Source organism: Neocloeon triangulifer, unplaced genomic scaffold, assembly GCF_031216515.1.
Source record: "Neocloeon triangulifer isolate White Clay Creek 2 clone unplaced genomic scaffold, ASM3121651v1 ptg000011l, whole genome shotgun sequence".
Lineage (NCBI taxonomy): Eukaryota > Metazoa > Arthropoda > Insecta > Ephemeroptera > Baetidae > Neocloeon > Neocloeon triangulifer.
Window position 1 is genome coordinate 4351165 of NW_026775553.1, and position 23101 is coordinate 4374265.

A 23101-nucleotide genomic window follows, 5' to 3' on the forward strand; every position below is an offset into this window, starting at 1 on the left:
AATATTGAGCGTCAAAATTTTGGAATTCAATTTTTAAAACAACTGATGAAACCAATTAATTTTTTTTACTTTTAAAATTTTGACAAAAGAGTAATATTTTTAAGTACATAAATATATAGAGGATTTTAAAACGGAAGAAAAAATTTGGATTATTTTAATTGTTCGTTTTATTTTCAGGCTGAATGAATTAACTTACATCAATTTTCAAATTAACTTGCATACTATTGCAAGCGGTTTATGGGAAAAAAAAGTTGGACTGAAAATATGATCTAAACTTAAAATACAAAAATATAAAGCTCAATTTGAAATTTAATCTAATACACATGCTAAAAAGTTAAAGCTTTTTTATATTATATGCTTACAATAAAAAACAAAGAAACAACTACATAATTCAAGATCTGACCAAAGCTTGTTTTTAGAGTTGACCAACATATAAATTATTTTTTATTATTTCAAATGTGAACACATTCATTTTCTGGCACACTCAACAATAATAAATTATGTAATCACCTGTCACAATATAATTATTTGATTCTGCGGACACATGTTAGTTAAACTGTTTTGTTTGAAATGCACAGTAGCGTCTCTCCTTAAATTTATGCGTTGACTAATTCAAATGAAATATAATTAAGTACAAATTAAGTGGAATAGAAAAATTGACTATCCGTTGGCGTTGTTCAGGAAGGGCGTCGATGACGTCGGCTCCTCTTGGTTGTTGCTTTGCTCATTCTGTTCAGGCGGCCGAAGGTCCTCCGACGGTGGCGCCACCACCGAGGAAGGTGTTGTTGCTGAGGGTGCCGTCGTCGTCTCCTCTCCCAGCAGCCAGTACGTCGTCTGCTTCCCCTTGCCCTGGGTCAAAAATTTGTCGAAATAAAATTAATATAGATATAGTTTCAAGAAAAATTACCTTCATTTCTATCTCGCCGCGCAACTCAAGGCGGAAAGTCTTAAAAGTGTCCAGGACAGCTTTCGTCACTGAGCTGACGTGGATTCTGAGAGCTGCAAATTTAAAATTAGATTATAATTCCATATTTTCTTATTTTGCTTTTAATCATTCTTTAAAATACGCAACCCAAAAATCTGACAATTTTGTAAAAAAAAAAAAAAATAAAAATCCCAATTTTTAGGGATTCTATTAAATATAATAATATTACTTTTTCATTCATAAAAAAAAAATATTTTTAATTTTTGAATAAAAAAACTCACGTAGGCCGTTGGACTCCATTCTGGAGGCGGTGTTGACGGTGTCTCCGAAGAGGCAGTAACGCGGCATTTTGAGTCCAACGACGCCAGCCACGCACGGCCCCGTGTGCAGTCCGATGCGCAGCTTCAGGTGCTCCTCGGGCCTGTGTCTGATCTTGAAGGTGAGCACCGCGTTGAGCAGCGCCAGCGCCATCCGCGCCACTTCCCGCGCGTGCAGGTCCCCGTTCCGCATCGGCAGACCCGACGCCACCATGTAAGCGTCGCCGATCGTCTCCACCTGCGCGTAAAAAAATTGCAAATTAAGCCAAATTCCTAATCCGATTTATGTAGATATTGTTAAAAACATAAAGTATTTAATAATTATTCATAATTTGAAATTTTTGTTCCAATTGAAAAAAATCAAATTGATTCAGGTGAAAAAAATTATCAAAAAAATTAATTAAATTTCTGTTTATTTAGAGAAAATACCTTTCAAAAAGATGAAAATTGCTAGAATTACTAGATTGAAAAATGTGCAATAGTTTTGTAAATTAAATTAAAGTAGTTTGTAAAAATAATAATAAATATTGGGGAAAAATAATAATAAATATTGGGGGAGATTCAATAGACTTAGCTGTTCCGGTATAAAACATATCCCGGGAGCGTAAAAACAATCTGAGGTGCAATTGGGCACCAAGGCCAGATTTAGCGTTGCTAAATTTGCTGGGGTTGCTAAGCTAGCAAACTTAGCGATTGCTTAATTATCGATTGCTCAGTGAAATTAATTAATTAATCTGGGGCGTACGGAAACGAGAAATATAAAAAAATTAACTTCCTAAATGTTGCAAAGCTAACAAATTACGCAAAAATAGCGTTCCTAAATGTGCTAGGGTTACTAAAAGCTAGTAAATTACGCAAACTTAGCGATTGCTTGGCAAAATTACCTTTTTTAGGGGAGAGCTAGGTCTATTGAATGTCCCCCATTATAATAATAATAATTATTATTATTAGTAGTTTTTTATTTTTAGAAAAGTCTGGAAGTTTGAGAAATTATTTTGAAGAATTTGAAAAAGTGAACTTTATTTCTCCTTGTGAATTTGATATCTGAAAGTAAAGAAACTTGCCTTGTAGACGTCGTAATTTTCAATAATTGAGTCAAAGCACGTGTATAGATCGTTCAGCAGATCAACCACCTACAAAATTATTAAAATTATCGGTACTTGATTTGTTTTTTAACAAACCTCCAGGGGGGTGCTTTCGGCGGAGAGAGACGTGAAGCCGACAATGTCAGAAAAGTAAATGGTGACGCGCTCGAAAGTCTCGGCTATCACGCTGTGGCCCAGAATCAACTGACTGGCCACTGACCTGGGCACAAATTAAGAATTCATCTTTATTCTTCACAATTATTTTGATTTAGAGTACTTAGGAAGAAGTTGGTATAGGAGCTCCTCGCACTTGCGTTTCTCCTCCAGGTAGTCGGCGGTGCGTTCTTCGACCAACGTTTCCAAATTGTTGGCGTACTGCTCCATCCGCGTCAGCAAGTTGTCCAAAATGTTGCTGCTCTCGTAACAACTAGGCCAAAAAAAGATAAAAAATTTAATCTTGCTAAATTCTTTTGCAAAAAAATCTAACTACAATTTTCTAAAATTATAAAGTTTGAAACATATTGAAAAATTAAAAATTGTCATTAATTGGAATTAGTCAATATAATTCATTTAATTTGGATTTTTTTCTAAACTGTAACAACTTTAAAGGATCAATAATGGAATAAAAGCTAATTTGAAATTCTTTCCCGAGGTCACTGCCCCGTTTTTTCCCCCATTACAAAGAGGCGCATTCTTTTTCTGCTCCGCTTTGTGCGCCTTTGTTCTTTTCCAAACGAGGCGTACGATGCAACCCGCACGTCAGTTGTGTCGTGCGGGTGGCGAGCAAAACAAAACAAGAATGGAAATGGAAAAATGCGATCCGCGCCAGAGTGCTTTTCTAATCACAAAACGCGTAATTGCTTCTTTTGTTCGGATCCACTCGCTACCTGTTCAGCCTCCTGATGGCGCCCTTCAGGTTGGTGAAGTCAGGTCGCTCCATCGGGTCCTCGGCCCAGCACTTTTCCATCAGCTGCGCCACCTGCGGCTCGCACTGCAGACCCAAGAGCGACGGCCTCAGAAGGCATCGACCCCCGGCCTTCACACCCTCAACTATGTCTGCAAATTCATGGAATGGTCGAAAGTTAAATTTTCTGTTTATATTGAGCTCATTTGAAATTTTAATGTTTATCAGTGTGGACAATTTTCTAATTAATTAAACTTTTAAATAATCCATCCTCAAAGTTAATAACTCTAAATCTTCCATCACAAAACCTGTAATTTTCTTTAGGTGACTTCTTAAGTATTCAAATTTCCACTTTTAATGCACTATTCATTTAACTTTTTTAAATAATTAAGTTCAAATTAAAATGTTCAAAATTTACGTACCTCTGGGGTCGTACTCGGGACGTTCTGGAAGGTAAAACGGTCCCTGCCGAGTGACAATTTCGTGCATGATGATGCCAAATGAGTAAACGTCGCCCTTCTGCGAACCCCCAGGCAGAGGGCCGAATTTCATTCGCAGCAACTCGGGCGCCGTCCACAGCTGCTCTGAAATTTTTTGTATTTTTCAAAAACAGTTCCCTCCAGACAACAGTAAAAAACGAACAAAAACTTTAATTTTTTTAAAGTAAAAAATAATGAAAAGGGACACTCGCTTTACTTTTCCAAAAGGCGTAGACGTCGGTGTTGCCCTCGTCGGCCAGGTTGTTGCTGGCCCCGCGCAGACTGTGCAGGCCAAAGTCTGTGATTTTCAGGACGAATCGCGAGTCGACCACGCAGTTGGACGACTTGAGGCTGCCGTGCGTGCGAATTTCACTCGCGTGTAGAAACGTCATGCCCTGCGTTGCAAAATTGTTTTCCAATGATGTCACAAAAACCGTTAAATTAAGGTGGTGAAGAAGTGAATTTTTTATGTCACCAAAAGCAAAGTTTAATAAAACTCCCCATACAATTTGTGGACTGATTTGCCACGTCCCATATTTATGTAAATTTGTATGAACTCTAAATGTGGGTAACTATAATCTTTTGAAATTTCAAAGACCTGTTAAAAAAATGCCCTGATCACCTCTATTTAAATATCCTGGACTGTAATTAAAATAAAAAACACTGATTTTTCTTTCAAATGTAATTTTCCACTTTTAAATCTGATTGTTTTACGGTAGATTCAGAAATATATTTAAAAATTATTATATTTTTCTATATTTTTAGAGTCCTTGAAGTTCTGGGGATTTAATGTTATTAAAATATACTTAAACATTTAAGAGCATTCGAACCCTTCAAATGTTGAATTTGAAAGTTTTGGCTAATTCGATTCAAACATGATTTATCGAGAACAGCTAAAGATCTGCCTAAGCCCAGTTTGAGTTCCTAAATCCGACAGAGCCAAATTGCGATTTAATGCAGTACAAATTTACAAACGATTGAATAATGCGTACCTTAACGGCGTCGTGCATTAGGCTGTAGCGAAAGACCCAGTCGAGCTGTATTTGCTCATGCTCGAGGATGTCCTGGAGGCTTCCCCTGGGACAATACTCAGTCAGCAGGCAGCAGTGCGGCGCATCAAGGCACGCGCCGATGAAACGCACCAGGTGCGGGTAGTGCAGGTCCTTCATCTGCCAAAAAATGCTCATTTTGCGAATTCATACGCAAGGAAAGTAAAAAATCACCCTTTTCAAATCCAAAAGTAGAGGTCGCGTCAGCTCAATGTTTCTTGCGCTGATGCTCTTGATGGCCACTTTGTTTCCCTGCCGCCAAAATGTGATTTTAAGTACAATTTTGATTCAATTAATCGAAATTAGTGAATTCCAGGAAATAAATTATTTAAATTTTTCGTTTCATAATCAAAATTGAAATTTTTGACATCGGGGTTGCTTTTACAACAGTTTGCTAAAAATTTAAAAAAAAAAACTATACGCAGTGATTCTATTAAGACCAAAAGAAAACTGTACAAACTTATAAGGCAAAACCTTGGATGAATCTAATCAAATTTACTTCAAAACAACTGAAATTGGCAATGGTTAAAGGCTTGAATTCATTCCTGGATTAAGTGAAATTACTTTCAATCTAGTATGATTTTTGTTACTTTTTTAAAAATATTGAAGAGTAACCTTGAATATGGCGGTGGGCACAAACTGCTGCCTTTTGGTGTTGTCAGACGGCGACACGGCGTCTTCCGAGTAGAAAGTCTGAAACGCGAATTTGAGTTGGAGGTGCCTGAGAAAAAGTGCGAGGCCGATTCGGGCGAACCTTACGTTGCACTCACATTTTCGCTTTTGGCCAAACTGTACATGCTGCCTCTGCATTTGGCCGCGGCCGCTCCCGCCTTGTTGATTTCGGACCAACTAATTTTCCACGTCATCGACGCGATCGCCGCCTCGATTTTGTAGTGACTGCAAAATTTATTTTTCCACTTCAGGCGCGGCGAAATTAAAATGAAAAATTCAAATGTAAATTCAACTTTTTTATTTTTTTTGTTATGGAAACAGACATTTTTTCTTCGCCAAAAGAGAAATTGAGATCGTTGATTTTTGAACAGAGGTACAAAGTTTCGAGCAAGATAATTCATTAGGTAGGAACACGTCCTTTGTACTTTCATGAGTGCCGCTGGAGATCGACTAAATTTACTTTGCATACGCACCGGTATATGAAGAAGGAAACGATCGATAGGATGACAACTACCGAGCTCAAGACGATGCTCAGAATCGCGTAGCCAGGCAACGCTGCGGAAAATTAGCAAAATTTCAGATGTACACTTGACATTTAACTAAAAACGTATCAAAATTGTGTTTTGAGAGAAAAATGTTTATTTTTGTTATGAGTAAACAGAGCGAGAAAATAAACATAATTTTTATTTCTAGCGTTCTTTTATGAGCAACACAAGAACAAACTTGAATTTTTAAGCTCAAGCAGCTATATTATTGATTTTTCTTGTCTTCTGGTTGTCGTCTTTTAAAGTTAATGACATTTTAAACTTTTTGAGTGCTTTTGAATGGGCATAAATAAATTATTTTTGTAATGGGTCCAAGAAAAATTGTAGGAAAATGTTCAACAGATATCTTGAAAAAAGATGAAAAGGAAATTAAATTTTCAAATCAAAATATGAATTTCCAGGATATCAGCTTGTTAAAGAGCATAAAATATTTTACATATTTTTGTTCCTGCGTAGAAAATAAGTATCTTCTCTGATGTTCTCTTTGCTCTCAGACGCAACTTTTTCACGCTTGACAACTTTTCTGTTGACAACTTTCCGCAAAGGATCACTTAATTGCAAAGTTCACTTTTAAACTCAATTTTCTCAAGTCCCCCAATAAAAATTTAGTGGCATGAGTCAAATCAAGAAAATGAAGTATTTATACTTCATAATTACTTCTAGAATATAAGCTTTTTTGTATTTTATAGTGATCCCCTCACTTTTACCAGCCTTAAAACACTGAATTCAATTGACAATCAAATCCACAATTTTTTACTCACAAATCTTGATATTTGAACTACTCCTTTTATTACATCAATGTGTGAAATAAATTGAAAAGAATATTAAAATTAAAAAAATCACTCACAATTATCTGGGCAAAGACTGCCGTCAAAACCGCAGGTTGGTGTATCAGGGGGTGCGCTCGTCCTCCCACCGGCCCAGTGGATCTTCTTGCCAGGCTCGAATTCAAGACTGCGGTTCTGGCCCACGTAGTTTGCAACTACCTGCAAATTTTAAAATCGCATTGTATCATCAAACAAATAATATTTTTTTTTTTGTGAAATTTTGGATTTAAAACATTTAATTTAAAATATTTTATATTTGAAATTATATACTTTTTTATTTAAATACATCCATTATTATTACTCGTGATGCCCCTCAATTTTGTATAAATTTAATTTGTACTCAAATATTAAAAAGCAACTCATCAAACTTTATCAGCATTTACAAATCTTAATGCCAAAAATTGGTTTGTAGTAAAAATTATTATCTTTGGCAGAATACGTGGGAAACCAAAATTTTCTAACTTATACTTATAATATATTTCATTACTTTATTGTTCGGCTGATGGAAAACTTTTCAACAAAATCAACTTGCCTGAAAGGAGTTTGTCTCGGGGTCAAGGTCCAACAAAGAGTAGTCGGCCACCCTATCGCCGTTCTCGTCAATGGTCACCTCGCCCGCGATCCCTGCACAACAAAAGGAACCAACTGTTGATGCGCCACTCCACCACCTTTTCAATTTTTTCTTTCTCCAACATTACTGATGTTTCCGAGTGAACGAAAACTCTCTCTCTCTCTCTGACAAATTACATTACTTTTGCTCTTTTTGTCGTTTTTTACCAGTGAAAGTTCGGTTCCACATGCGACGGGTGATGTCCTCGCCGTCCCTCTCGGTGCCATTGTTGTTGAGGGTCTCCCTGAGTGCGTGGGCGTACAGAAGCACCGCGTCGTGAAAAGCGGTCACAAAAGTGCTCACCCCCTCCTCCTGGCTGTACGTGTAATTGAACCTAATTTTGCCCCACACAAAAAAAGGCAATGGCGTATAAATATTAATAAGAAACTATCATTGATTAAATTTCTCTTGAAGAAAGATGTTTTAGAAATTGAGGGAAAAGCGTTTTTTTTTCGTTTTTTGAAAATATAAAATTCCTTTTGTTTTTTAGCTTCTAATTATTTTATTTTTTTAATTTGAATACGAATTAAAAAGAATCGATAAATTTTTAAGTTTCATAGGTTTATTTTTGTTTTAGAAGTAATTTGAAATTAAAAAAAAACTGATCACTGCGCAAAGAATCATTTTCAAATAAAAAAGATTATTTTTATTAAATGTTTTCAGACCCTATTATTATAGAATCTCATTATTCTGCATCAGAAGAGCAAACTAGATTTAAATTTTGAACTTGGTGCGAGTATGAAAATTATTGAAACCTGTATTCGGCGATTTGGTGCACCTCGTTGAAAAACTGCTCGTATTCCTGGTCCTTGGGGTTGCGCGCCGTGACCGTGAGAAGCGCCTCGTACGCTTTGCGCGCCCTTTCGTTCCTCTCCGGCAAATCCCAAGACACGTTCCACGACTGCTGCACCGCGTTTCCGCTGCAAAGGAATTTCGCCAAATGGAATAACAAGTGTTTCAAGACGCGTTAAATTGAATGAAATAAATCTCAACAAAAGAAAACTTTCTTCCAAAGTCACTCACTCTGGCGTAAAGAGTAATTACGAAAATGACTTGGCGAAAAGACCATTCATAAGCCGGAGGGAGAAATTATGCGGAGAGAACTTTTGCAAACCACGACTCGCCCTCAGCATATTTAGATCCTATTAAGATTTCTCCCGAAAGTTTGACACTTTTTGAGAAAGTTCTATTTCCTAGAGGTGCAGTTTTTCTTTTTGCTCATTGGGTGCGTACGTGTGGCGCGCAACTCGGAGTAAAGTTCTGACGCTCCGGGGGAATGGAAAGGTCGGGTGAAAATTAGATCGAACGAGGGGTAAATCTTTTAACACGCAAACAACAGCAGCCGGTGAAGAGGGATGGATTTTTTCCGAACGCGCGACGACAAGAAAAGGAAAGTTTTCGCTTCGCTGCTCTCACCTGTACAATTCGATGTTGAAAAAAACGTATTCTCCGCTGCTGACCATGTTGAGCTCCTCGGCGGCCAGCAGGATTTCACGCACGGTTGTCTGGTTCGCGCAGATCACGACGACTGCAACATACGATAAATGGAGAAAATAAATCGGGATTAAGAAGAACGGGTAAATTTACGTACTTTAATCAAGGATTAAAAAATATTTATGTTTTTGTTAACCCATTGGAGAAGATGATTTGTCTAAAATATTGCAAGAGGTTAAGTTATTAATGATCCAGGATAAATATATTTTATCGTTCTTTAAATTTTTTGGTACATTTTAAAACGATTTTTACGCAAATTTATAGACTTTTTTAGCAATGATTCATATAAGACGTGCATATTGGTTTGAAATTTTACGATTCATGCAAATTTGATGAAAGCTCAGATCATATAAATTTATTCACAGCCATAAATTCTGACAACAATATGGTCTTAACCTAATTGTAAGAAGCAAATAGCTCCCAATCTAAATAAATAAAAAGCGGATTTATCTAATTATCAAACTTTTGGAATCCCCAAAAGTAAAAAGTAAAAAATGAGTGCAATTGGACAGCAAATATGATTTTGAGAATGTGAACCGGATTTTTTTTACGGACTGTTTGGATTCTAAAGCATGCTGGAACGAATGAGTGCAATTATCGAAGATCAAACGCGGTTCAAAGTTTAATGGCTTTTTTTTTTTAAAACACACACATGTGTATACGCATGCGAGCTTTAGAGCAAACACACACAAACACCGACTCACTTCTGGCGCTCTGCGAAATAGCCCTCAACAGGCTCAGGTAAACAGGATAAGTGGCCTTCTCTTGATCAAACCAGCGGTGTTCGCCGGTCGAATTGAGCGCTCTGTACACGGCGGCCAACGCGAAGTGGCAAAGCGAGTGGCCCCGAGCTGCAAACACAAATCCTCGCATTTTCCTGACGCCTCAATCCCACATATCCCATCAAACACGATTGACACGCGGCCAATCACACTCAATAATCGTGACGCCGCAAAACCAATATTGAATAAACAGAACGTTTTCTTTGGGGGAAAAAATGATTCTTTGATACAAAGTTTTGCCAAAAATATTTCCACAAAGGTTTTTTGATAAAATTTTGAGCAATATAACTTTTTGTGTCATAATTTTTTAGTGAATTTTTACTCTGAACAATGAATTTCTCTTAACTTTTAGTGTATTGGAATTTTATATTTTCGTATTATTGCCAAATTCGGTTTGATTTTAAAAGGGAGCTATTTTATTTACAAATTACGAGTAAATTAACCTTTTTCTCCAAAAAATTATTCACAACGGCATGAGGTCGCGTCCTTTTTTGAAAAGTTCGCCCAAAAAGGAAGTATTATTTTGGCTAAATTTTGTTTTTTAACATTTTTTTACCGCTGTTGACGCCGTGGTTGTGGTAGAGCAGCCCGACCACGTTCCACCCGAACTGAGTGAAGATGGACCTGAGGGCCTGTCCGATGGCGGCGTAGCTGCCGGTCATCCTGGTCAGACTGGGGTACTGGCCCTGCGTCTTGTGGTGGAAGGCGTCGGCCTGGCCGCCGGCCGTGATCACCGGGATGCCCCACGCGCCGGCATACCTGGCCACAGGTGCGATCACGTAGTCGCACACGGGCCCCAGGAAGACGCCTGTCACACGCAGGAAATTGCGAATATTGTTATGGCCGTCGGCGCAAACCACCACTCTTACATCTCGTCAAAACAACACTGTGTCTATCGATCGCGCTGCTTTTTCCAATTTTCTCTCTGCCTGGCTTGTACACAATCTCCTGTGCTCTCTCGTTCGCATAAAGCTCGCAGTTATTTGGAGAAGAGCATTGAGAAATATACATTGAGCCCAAGAAGAAGGAGAGGCTTGCAGAGAATTATTGCTTCCCGGACCCATATTTCACCTTGGGCGATGCGAACCGACGGCGCGCGCTTTCCACTCAAATACCTGCTCTCTCTCGCAAACTGTCAAAATCAATTTTCCCTTAAATTTCCCGGCGCAATTTTCAAATGACGTTAATAGGTTCTTCATCAATCACCAAAAAGCCCCGCGGCGCCGAGAGAGGACGATCGCGTGCCCAGATTCAATTTCAATTCCAATTAATCTGTTCATTGTCATGCATCGGTTCGTTGCGAATTTTAATTTTTCGCTCAAAATTGCACCTCGAGACGTTTGATAAACAAGAGATTATTCAGTTGTGATGGAGATTTAAGAGCGATTCAAAGACCATTGTATTAAAATTAAATGAATTTGTGCGGATAATAGCAGATAGAGAAATTTTAACAAGAAAACATTTTCCACATTATTTCCATCTGCGATGAAGACGTTTGATTTCAAATTCTAATATCACATTCCTGATCCTACAGAAAATTCTAATTCCTGTATAAAATGTATACAATTTTTTTTCAACATAAAGAGATAAAAACTTTTTAATTTTTTTTTTTTTATAAATTTCTAGCTTTTTATTTTTCCTTGTGACTTTTTCTTTATGAATAGATATAAAATTGCAAGTAGGGGTAAAAACCTAATAATAAGGATCATCTATTCCTTAAAAATGTGTTTATAAAGGTCATCGAACCCATGGTAATAAATTATTTTAAATTTTAATAACCTAATTAATTGACGAGATAAATATTTTGATAAATTATATTTTCAAAATATTCAGATAAGGAACAGTGAATTTGAAATTTTCCATTTTGAGCTATATAAGCAACTGCTTTGACACAGGTTCCCAAAATTCTACTTAACTCATTTTCTCAATCCGCACTGGCAAAAGATTATTTTGGGAGTCGGCCCGGTACGTTCGCAGGCTTCTCTCTGAGACCAATTTCGCCAAAATCGCAGATGAAAAATTGAAAATGTTTCCTTGATAGGTTTCAGGTGCACGATCGATAGGCAGACATTGACAAGAGTGGTCTACTTAAAGTGGATATTGAACGACACTGAAATAGATATAGGAGGCAGTTATAGCCGACCTGAAAAACGGTAAAAAAAAAGCTGGAAATAAGCGATATGGTGGTGGATTTTTTCAGCCGAAAAGCATTCTTTTGAATTTTTTCAAAACTTCTAATTGTTTCCAATGTAAGGTTGTTTACATTATTTAAATACGTGTATGTCACGCATTACGTTTTGAACAATTATAATTGCTCTTTATAATTAATTGTGACTTTAAAACATATTCGGTCACAAATTTATTATTTTTAACTAAATGTTTTGCGACTAACGCGCACCACAAATTGAAGTGTTTAATTTTGTGTGACCTGATCCTTCACGGAAATTTTCTTTAAACTCTCAAACTAAGTCATGTTGTTCCTATATCCACCTTTAAATAAACCTTTCTCTGAACCAAAAAAGTATTCAGAATTGTGCGATGGACCTGATTTGTGTTGCGTGTAGAACTGGAAGGCGGCGAGCGGTCCGTAGGTGGAGGAGCAGTGCGAGTCCTGGTGCTGCACCTGGAAGCGGACCCCGGCGAGCAGGCGGCTCTCCTCGACCTTGCGCACCGCCAACATGATGGCCGGCATGATCTTGACGAGGCTCTGCTCGTGGTGCGGCTCGGCCGGCGCCAGCACCAACACCGGCACCGTCCGGTTGTACGCGCTGCCGCCGCCGGCCAACACCACGACCGCCAAAAGCACGCTCGCCAACTCCATCATCCGAATTCCGAGGAACCACCTCTGCAATTCGACAAAACTCATTTCCCGCCGCGCTTCTTATCTCCCTCTCAAAACTGATTAAACGCACACGCGCGTTTTTTATCCTTCAACGCCAAATATCTTGTTTGGACACAAATTCGCACGCTCCCTCACAAGTTATTTGTTCTCTACGCGTTGGATTTGTGTTGGTTTAGTTTGTTTTGTTAATTGTTTTTTTCTAGAATTTTGCTGCCTTTCGATTAAAGGTTCCTCCATAAATGTAAATTAAGTAATTTAATTAAAGCTCACCGACGATGTTTTAAGCAAAGCGGATTAAAACATCATTTTTTTAACTGGATTTTGCAAATTTCATTAATAAATTTGCTCTCTAAGGGGGAAGAAAACACAACTATCCTCTATTTTAAATTTTTTAAATGTCCATAATCATACAGCACTAGAGTTTGATCAGGTGATCTTTTTTTATTTTCCTTGTGACATAGTGAATATTGTGATTCAAGGTTTTTATGTCTGGAAATTGCACTGAACACCTTTTCTGTACATCAATGAACTATTGAAATGATTTAAAAATCACTTTTTTGTTAAAAAGAAAATATCTATAATTTGATTTGTTTATGCGGAGCAAAAATTAAAATTATAAATCTTATCAACTTATGTTTTTTTTTTTTACCAAAATGATTTCTCAATAATCTTTGTCATAATTTAATTTGGTTTTTGTAAATTTAGCTGCTTTTGAAATGGATTCTCCATTAAAAATAGTTAGTGGGATTCAAAATGGATAATTTTTAAATAAAATTGCTTGATCGAAGCTCTTTTGGTGATTCTAATTTTAGAATAGAAAAAAAAATAGAATTTCACAATTTTCCTATTAAACATAAATTTTGTGTTATTTTCACATGGTTTCAGATAGTATTGATAGTCATGACGTTTAGCGTCAATAAATGTTCAATGTGAGTGGAAAATTTCAATAAAATTTGTGGATAGAAGATATACTTCTTCCACTTCATTTGATTGTTTGCTTATGCAAAATTTGAATATGCTTAAGAACTTTCGCCTCTTATTTTCTTTATCTTATCAAATAAATTGCAAGGGTTTGCGTTTTGCTAATTTTCCATACGTCTTCTGATATTTGTGAGGATGGTTTAATAAATACCTGAATTAATGAATAATGGAAACTGCCAAGGACTTTGAAAATATTAAAGCATGTGGGAAATAAAGGAAAACGTAATTTATGTTGATAGCTTGCATTAATTTAAATAAAATTTCATAATTTTTCTTCTTGTGTTTTTTCTAAAAGAAAAATGTATTTTAAACGAACCGATTTTTCAACACTGTTATTGCCATTCAAAATGTGAGATTGGTTTTACCTTTAACACTTGCAATTTCCAATTAAAAATATGTGAAAGAGATTCTTTGAAAAAACGCTTGTTAATTAAAACTTCAACGCTCTCTGATAATTGCTATAGGCGCCGTGGTCTCTCCGCCCTTTGAGTTAATTGAATGCTAACAAGTTGAGGCGAAATCGGAGCGGATTCATGAATGGGGTGTGAGAGTAAAAAACGCGAAATCGAATTTACTTTGGCGGCGCACGCGTGTTTGTCGCCTTATTTGCATTTGCAACCTGTTGTTTTTCCGTCTCGTGTGTGGCCGTCAAAAGGGGCCAGCGTTTAATTTGCGTCGTGTCATCTTAAAACAAATGACACTTCCCGTCGTAATTAGCCCGAGTGGTCCCAGCCTTCTGAACACACACGCGCTTCCTTTATAATTTGACGCTGAAGAATATGACGTAACGAAAATTAAACAAACAGTCGTTAATTTTTGACAAATGCGCGCACGCCTTTCACCCTTTAAGCTGAAAATCGCGTCAATTTATCACAAAAAAAATACTGCTGCATTTATTTCAGCTTTGAGAGAAAATCTATATAAATTTGTAGAAACTGTAAATTAAAAAGAAAAAAATCAAGATAAAATGCAAATTTTCTGCATGAATGAGTTTGGGCAAAAAAAATGATCGGTTGCTTAGAAACGAATGAAAGAGGAAGAAACGCTGTTTCTGAGTAAACACCGTTAAGTAAGAGTTGATCTACCTCGATTAGTTTTCAATTTCCGGGTGTGAGTGCCGCCGCGTCTCTCACTCAGGGGACCATCAAACGCGGCGCGATCGAAGGAAGGGGAGCAGAGAAGAGCACCTCGCCCTCGCGCGAGGGTCCGCCGCCGCCGCTGAATGAAGAATGAGGAGATATTTGTGTATACACACGCCGGTCTCGCGCGAGTCAAGTGAAACACCCCAGATGAGGTCGATCCCGATCTGGGCTCGCGCCCCTTGCAAAAGGCGGACGTGCCATCTAGGGGAGTCGCACCGAACGCGTTTCAAACCAGATTTCAGTTCAAAACTCACTTTTCAAAACTTTAATTCAACATCACTCTTCAAAATCTTTCATTCACTCCAAATTGTGATGGATATATAATCTTGAAAATTACTTAAAAATTCACCTTTCTTTTATTATGAAAATTCTTTCAAACCTTTTCTGGTGGTTCTTTTTGATACGATTACCACAATATGCTGGAAACGTATATTCAAACCAAAACTGAAATGTTCAAAAGCTTTTTAAGTTCTCTAAAATGGCATGCATTTTGGAAAAGCAAAGCAGCCGACTGAATGTTTTTAACATCTTTACCAATTTCCATCCAAAAATCGCTTTCCTGCACACTTTTGGAAACCTCAAGCGTGACATTTAAACCCGAAAATATTAATACTTTAAACTTTTTTAGTCCGTTAATTAGGACTGGGAATGAAGAATATTGATGTTTTTGCATTTTGGCACAAACTCTATGCCATGTAAGCTACTTTTGTACAATTTTTTTTTATCTGAAATTTTATCAAATACGAATATTTGTCATCTATTTTTATTATTTCAATTTTATTTTCAATTTTTTTAATGAAAGTTTCAGAAATTTTACCGGCTTACATTTTTTACGTATATTTTCATCCCAACTAACAAACTAACAAAACTAATGTAACAAAAAATGATACATTAAAATATTTGTAGTCCTTAATAATGATTAACTAAATAAGATAACTTGAATACCAAACAGTCTACAATATATTACTAAGTAAATCTAAGATATATAAAAAAAAAACATGCGGCTATCTAAAGCACGTGTCTGACGTGTCCAATTGCACTCATTTCAATTAGAAAGAGAAAAAATCAATGGCTGCTGCGTGAGATGAAAGAAGGAAAACCAATCGCACATATTGTCTTTTTTCATCCTTCTCCCGAGGTTGAGAAAAGACATTCCCTGATTGTAAATGAAAAGTTTGTCTCTCGTCTCTCTAAAAAGAACAAAAGAAAGCATTCTGCGTACTCACTACTGTAGACGTAGCCCATTTCGCGCCTGAGGTTTTCTTTGATGGAGCTCTGGCGGTTCTTGTCCGTGTCGTAGGCCGAGTAGGTGAAGTTCCTCTGCTTGAGCAGCGACACCAGCGAGGTCATCATCAGGTAACATGTTTGGAAACCGGACACCGCCGCGTATCCGAACGTGTCATAAATCAGCAGCAGTTTTCGCCAACGGTGTCTGTTCAAATTCAATAGCAATAAAATATTTAAAAAAAAATGTTGAATTCTTACTTGTCCATGAAGGCGACAAGGGCTTTGGCGATGTCCCTGAAGGACCAGCCGACCCTCACGAGCAAAAAGTACTCGGAATCAGGGTTTGTCCGATCCACCATGTAGTCTGAAGCGAGGCCGCCAGCGGTGATCAGCGGCGTTTGCCACAACTTAACCAGCCGCGCCACACTTGCTGCAACAAAAATTTCAGATTTATTCAAATTTTATGAAGACGATTTTATTACATTTTCCTGCGCAGCTTGATGCAAAGTGCGTAAAATTTTCAAATAGAATAAATTACAATGGATAAAAAGTTTCGCTTCGATTTGGTAAAAAAAAAGAATTGTTAAATTTTTCAGGTAAAATACATTTATTTTATTTTCCCGATTGCATAGTTTCAAGGAAGAACATTCAAATAAATTTTACTCCATTTTATTTTATTAGATAATTTGTTTGCCTGATCTTATTGCTAGAAAATTGTCACGTTGATTAAAGTTTGAAGAAAAATTTATGAATTTTAATCAATTCTTTAAGGCAGATTTTGACGAAAACAAAATACAGCTGAAATTTTCCACTTGATAAATTTTTAAGGAATTCTGATTATTTTCTCGTAATTCAGGAATAAGCTCTAATTAACCTAATATCACTTAGAAAATTAACTACTTGAAAATCTAAAAAACATTGTGGGGATTAACAATTTTCTGCTTTTTAAGAATCACATCAACGAGGACTTAAAAAACTTTACATTCAATTCTGTTACGAATATTAAAAAATTGACCCGGCATCCTTAAGTTATTTTGATGCACATTGAAATTCTATTGAGGATTTGTGATCCAATTTCACAATAAAACGGGTTTTGCGCTATAAATATTTTGTTTTTGTGTTTGCACCTGACTGCAGGCCGAGTTGAGAAGCGTCCTCGGCACATGCTTGTGGCCGGACGACCGCAGCACAAACCCTATTATACGGTTCAATAATCGGCTGATATACAATCGCCAGCAACTCCTCCGCAAAACCGTTTCCGATTCGCTTGAAACCAAAGACAAGACAATAACTTTCCCTCCACTCCCCTTGTTAATTGATCGATAAATAGGTGCACTGACCTAATTACTCGGCGTCGATTGATTCTTTTTCACTTTCATGTATATAAAAAAAGGAAAAGCTTTGGTCTCATCTGCCGATCGATTCTGTTCCGGCGAAAAAAAAGTGCTCAAGAGAACAAGTGCCTCGGATGTTTTGTGTCTGTGGGATGGCCTAGATATTAATATAATACTGGCTTGGTATTTATGAAGTCCATATATGAAGCAAAAAAAAAAAACAGTGAATGCAGTGCACAGCGTCAAGTGTGAAAGAATGCTCGACATTATAATATACGCCCCAGAAATAAAAAAATAAATTATTGTTTCCATAGAATGAAAAAGAAAATGAAATTTTTTTTTTTTTTTTGGAGAAAGAATGGTGAATTCATTAAGAGTCGCTGCCATTTAGGGAATGAAATGAAAAGGGATAAAGAGAGCACACACCTCACATGTCTTGGCGTGCAAACTCATTAAAGCCAGCTTTGTGCAGTCTGGTGCGCAAATATGGAAATGGTACTTGCACGGGTGCCGCTGAATGCGAAAAAAATGAGGAGGCGCCTCTGCCTTTCCCACACTTGACGAACTCCCGCGAGTGTTGCACAAAGCACAATTTAAAAGCCGAATCAGCAAAATGCCCGCGTGTTTTTTGCAAACAAAATTATTTCCCTTTCACAAAAAAAAAGCAAGACGCCTGATGCTTCCTCCGGCGAAAAGCCGCTTTTTATTTTTGTACAATATACATGTGTAATGATCCAGCGCTTCTCTTTGAAATCTAACTAAAAAATACTGCGAACTGCTTATTTGATTTGACAAAAAAAGAGCCCTAATTATTTAGTGGAATAAATTTTAAAGGACAGTTTGCATATATATGTCATTTGTAATAAAACATTATAATGCAAACGGGATCTATTAGAAGAGTTAAATTTTTAAATTAAACTTTCTTTTACAGTCCCGCTTCATTTTTTCAAATCAAACTTTTTAGGAAAAAAACCTTTCAATACGCATTCATAATTGTAAAAATTTTAATTCAGTGTCAATTTGAAATTCATAGAAATATCATTGCTGGTTTATTTTGCTGAAAATGTTGTACTTAAAAAGAGTAATAAATAATAATAAAAAAAAATCATTTATCAAAATATGGATAATCACAAACGTGGGCTAAAAATCAAATGAAACTTTTAAATGCTTTTATAATAAAAAAAAAACCATGTTTGTTTTTAAACACGTTTTCTAAACATTTCTCAACTATAAAAATAAAACTGTATATAGCCTAAAAAGGAAAATACTTTTTTCATGTGCACCTGTGTAGAAAATAATTCTATCAAATACATGTATATTTAATCAATTCCTATGTTTATGAATTTATGACAAATGTTCCGAGTACCAGACATGATGATTTTCAATTGAATGTCAGTTTTTATTGTTATTATTATTGCCATCCCGCTTTGGATTAATCCTTTGATCTGGCGTGAGGCGAATCGTGCACGTCGCGCCGCATCATGCAAAATCAATCAGAGAATCTAATTGATTTTGTGCGACGCGGATCGTTTGCAATTAAAAGCCAGCAACGCACGGACGGAGTGGAGCAGCGCGCGAGTGAGTCATTAGCGATTGATATGTGTGTGTTCTGACTTATGTGTTCTCACTGCAATAATGCAGTCAATGCCAGCGAGTGCAGCGGGCGGCTTCGGTCTACAATTACCGCAATGCACAGAGAAAGTCACGCGAGCGGAATATTAAAAAAAAAAAGTGCACATGGAGAAAGAAGAGACCTCCATACGCACTCAACAGCTGCTTCGCTTTTTCGATTCATATTTTTAAAACATTTTATATTTATCTCAAACCGTGATTTTGAAGTATTTTAATTATTATTATTATTTGAATTAGCGCAATAACCCAATTCTTTAAACTTAGTCTAGTAGAAATTAGTTTTTTAAAACGTTCCTAAAATTTTCTATTAATTAATTCGTCTGTAATGTTTTTGAAAAAAATTTGTTGAAATGTTTATTGAATGGTCAAATTAGCTTTACAAAAGTATTATTTTATTATTTTTTTCCTACCGAATTTATCAGATTGCTCTTATTTTCAACAGCATCAAAAGACAAGCAAATTATATCAGATATTATAAATTATAGAATCAGATAAGAAGTAATAGAAACATTTTTGAACAAAGATTTTTCTAATCATTTTGCTTAGAATTTTAAAAGTGAAAAAATTGAGCTTTTTCCTTGCTGTAAAAATTTCTTTATTCACAAATAAGATGGCTCTACCAGCTTCGGTCACGGTTCTGCGACTGTATTCAATGAACAAGAAAGAAACTAGCATAATTTTTGACAAACCAAGTTTTTTTTTACTAAAATTCAAAATCTTAGAAGCTTGGAATTTTGTTAAAAATTGCCTATGCTCTAGTTTAATGAAAAAAAATCAACTTTTATTTGAATCATTTTTTTTTTGCATTTGAAATAGTTTAAATTTAGCTTTTCATTTTCGATTTCTTTTTTAGTTCAATTTATATTCAAGAATTTATAAATAATTGTCATTTCCGCATTTTTCCATAGTGACAGTTATTTTATTTCAATCGGTGCAATTGTAACAATGTAACAATGAATGGAGACTTTTGTTTGAATTAAGAAAACCTGTTTTGAACTCACAGAGGCTGAGCTCGCAGGTGGGCCCGATGAAGACGTGCGGGCAGCAGCGGCCCATCAGGTCTACAGCGGTGATCAGGCCGTGCTCCATGCTGCACTGCGTGTCCCCTTCAATCACGCACACGTCGTACTCGCTGCGCGGGATCAGGTTCATGTAGTGCGCCACCTCCAACGCCCGGTCCACCCAAGGTCGCACCCTAAAAATCAAATCCACAATTTAATATCAGATAAAAAAAATAAAATCAATATTTTCATAACGTGTATAATAATTTAATAATTTTATGGTTTGGAAACTACTTTAAACCTTATTCGAACCAAGCAATTAAATGGCAGTTAATTTCTAACTTGATTTATAATAATTATAAAAAAAAATTGAAAATGGTATACTTTATAATTTTAAACGTCTTGTAATAAATAAATAAAATTAAAAAGAATAAATAAAAATTAGCAAAATGAAATATACTAGGTATGAAAATGAGAAAGTAGCAAATATATAAAGAGATCATCTCACAAAATTGTATAATAACAAATTCGCGCGTGCGACTTAATTAGGATCAAAAACCTTTGGAATGAACACAAGCGATAGCAGGTGCGGTTATTAATACTCTCATATTGGGCGCCACTCGAGAACGTGTGTTACTTACACACTGAATTATAATTCTCAAAGATAGAGATGGTCCGCGCTTTTTTTTATATCTTATCTCCACGAGACTCCTTATTAATTTTGAAACAAAAACAAACAAACCGTAAAAAAGCTCAGCAATTCGGCTGCGAGATTAAAAATAATCAAACGGGGAATTTTCGATGAGCTAAAAACCAAATTCCAAATGAACAAAACGTTCTCATTTTAATGGAAATTTGTGCATTTTATTAAGAATAACTGCATGGTATTTTTTGCCATTGGGAGGTGTTGACTTGTTTTAAAATAGTATGCGTTTTCCAAAAGGAAGATAATAATGGAAGATATTAATCTAGAGGTAATTTTGGCGGGAGCATAAAAATTGATAAACATCACAAAAAATAAAATATTGTTTTTCAGAACTATATTTTATTTTATAAAAATAAATTTTTTGACTAAAATTAGGAGAATGCTGCAAAATTTGAAAACAATTAAATATACAGAATGTACTAAAGTGATTAATTTTGCCATTTTAATTTTTAAAATGCCTTTAATAACCATTTGCAGAATCTGTAGTACTTCATGCAATTTTCTTAGCTGGCAGACCTTGTGAATCACCCACTCTATAGTGAAAGAGACGCGCATATATGGGTATTATTTTAATTCCGCTCTAAAAAGGCACGTGCGTGACGAGACTTGCGATCTGGAGTTCATACTTGTGCAACATGTGGTGACAAGGGATGGAAAAAATTGGAGCAGACCATCGAAATAATTTATTTGCAATGAAAAGTATCAAAATAAGTACATTTAGAAGTACGAATTTAAAATTTTTAAGTACACTTTTCACTACGTAATTTGCCAAATTATTTAAGTTAATTAAATTTAAAAAATTCTAATTTCCAATTTATAGAATTTTTCTCCTCAACAACCTTGTTTTAAAAATGGAATAAATTTGCAAAAAAATTTAATAAAAAATAGTCTGACCTGGAGATAGACGGGAGGAAGTGCTGGTCCTTGGGCAGGACGAGGCCGATGCGAAGCTGCCTGCGGAGGTCGGCGCCGCAGTGTCTTGAGCAGTCAGGGTCCACGTTGGCGCAGTGCATCGAGCTGAAGACGGCGGCCACCGGCAGCACGACGGCCAGCACTACCACCGCAACGCCCGCCGCCGCCGACGGCATTTCTGCAACTCCCGACCGACTGACTGCACCACCACTCGACCGCCTCTCCACTCGGCCGGCGCGCTATTTGCAGCGCCACACAATATCAAAAGCTGCATTATTTTATTTATTCGCTCGCCGCACGGCTTTGTTTATTCGTCGTTTCGCACTTTGCGCCTAAGAGGCTATAAGCAGCATCCCCTTCTTCCGAAGCGCTTCACGGGAGATGCGCAAAAACGTTTACTATTTTCATTTCAAAATCAGTACTTTTCGGTATTTCTAATTAAAAAGTAAAACCAAAATTTCACCATAAAAACTGTGTTCTATATTGAACTTTACCATAAATATAATATTTCCAGAAGTTGCAATTCTGAAATTCATAAAATGCTTTCGTCACTGGATTTCCGAAACCCTGTCACTTGAAAAACAAAAGAAAAGATATACACAATATATTCAATGATATAAAAAATTATTTTCGTGTTCCAAAAATAGGAGTTTGATTAAACCAGATCACTTTTGCTTATGAATACAGTATGGTATGTGTTAAGTATAAAAATAATATAAACTTTGTGTATTTTTTTTCTTCAAAAGATACCTAGATTGGCACAGCTTTTCTCCCTCAATGTCTCAATTTGCCTTCACTCTTCAACTTCAAAACCCATAAAACCTCACAACTTTCTGTTCAATTTAGATTTTTAGTAGGTACTCCCACATTTCCACTCACGCCCCATTTTCAATATCATTTATTTTCATTTGCCTTCAAAACAATAAATAAATAAAGGAAAACACACTTTTAACTATGTGCAGTATTTTGCAGAGCAGATCTCCTTTCAAGTACTTGAAACTTGCTTGCTTCTTTTACTTCTTTTACTTTTAACTTGAACAATAAGTTCTTTATTCTCTTTCTTTTCACAATGTTAAAGAGAAGTGCTGAAATAAGTTTTGTGAAAATTAAAAAGAAGATTTATATCAGCTACAAATTTTTCTTTTCTTTAATTTATAGAATTTTTTTATTCAATCAAGAATTCGATACATTTTTCACCATTCATTTTATCAATGTTAGTATGATATCAATTTTTCCGTTTCATTAAAAGCATGTTATAAATTAGGAAACAAAATTTATAATTAAATGTACATCAGTTTCACTTTCTGCGGGATGACTAAATTCAAAAATACGCTAAATTATAATTTTTTTCTAACTAAATTAAGGTTAAACTCTCTAATAAATTTGCAGAAAAATAAAACTGAGGACTAATTTTAAAAATTGTTTTGCTAGGAGATAAAATTGAGACCGGAAATTGAATCATTATAAAAACTTCACAAGATAAAAAAATAATTGTGAAGGCGCAGGGAAAGTGGTACAAATGAATTTGGTTTGAACGTGAAATGCGTCTTAGGTTGTCTTCTAAATTTTCATAGGCAAAGAAATCTGATAGCTGCGCTTCAAGTGTTTCCCTATGGTAACTAATTAACGATGTCA

General features: G+C 36.1%; 1 protein-coding gene across 7 annotated transcripts; it reads right to left on the bottom strand.

Moving 5' to 3' along the window:
- Positions 1-166: 166 nt before the first annotated feature.
- Positions 167-22640, bottom strand: LOC132196087 (atrial natriuretic peptide receptor 1). Of its 7 annotated transcripts, none has more exons than XM_059618495.1 (23): positions 21449-22640; positions 19849-20042; positions 16140-16311; positions 15881-16086; positions 8830-8941; positions 8169-8333; positions 7581-7747; positions 7336-7427; positions 6824-6962; positions 5905-5986; positions 5530-5656; positions 5375-5452; positions 4934-5011; positions 4703-4879; positions 3923-4105; positions 3654-3810; positions 3215-3383; positions 2605-2754; positions 2424-2547; positions 2307-2375; positions 1207-1480; positions 908-999; positions 167-849 (listed from the first exon to the last, which is right to left on the bottom strand). In XM_059618495.1, the coding sequence occupies exons 1-23, from the start codon at positions 21640-21642 to the stop codon at positions 661-663; spliced, it is 3390 nt and encodes a 1129-aa protein (XP_059474478.1). In that variant the 5' UTR covers positions 21643-22640; the 3' UTR covers positions 167-660. The 7 variants fall into 7 exon arrangements, with proteins under 7 accessions (XP_059474478.1, XP_059474477.1, XP_059474483.1 ...); XM_059618494.1 differs by having other exon boundaries at positions 3654-3815; positions 3928-4105; positions 21449-22639; XM_059618500.1 differs by lacking the exon at positions 21449-22640 and adding an exon at positions 20408-20475 and having other exon boundaries at positions 3654-3815; positions 3928-4105.
- Positions 22641-23101: the final 461 nt, after the last annotated feature.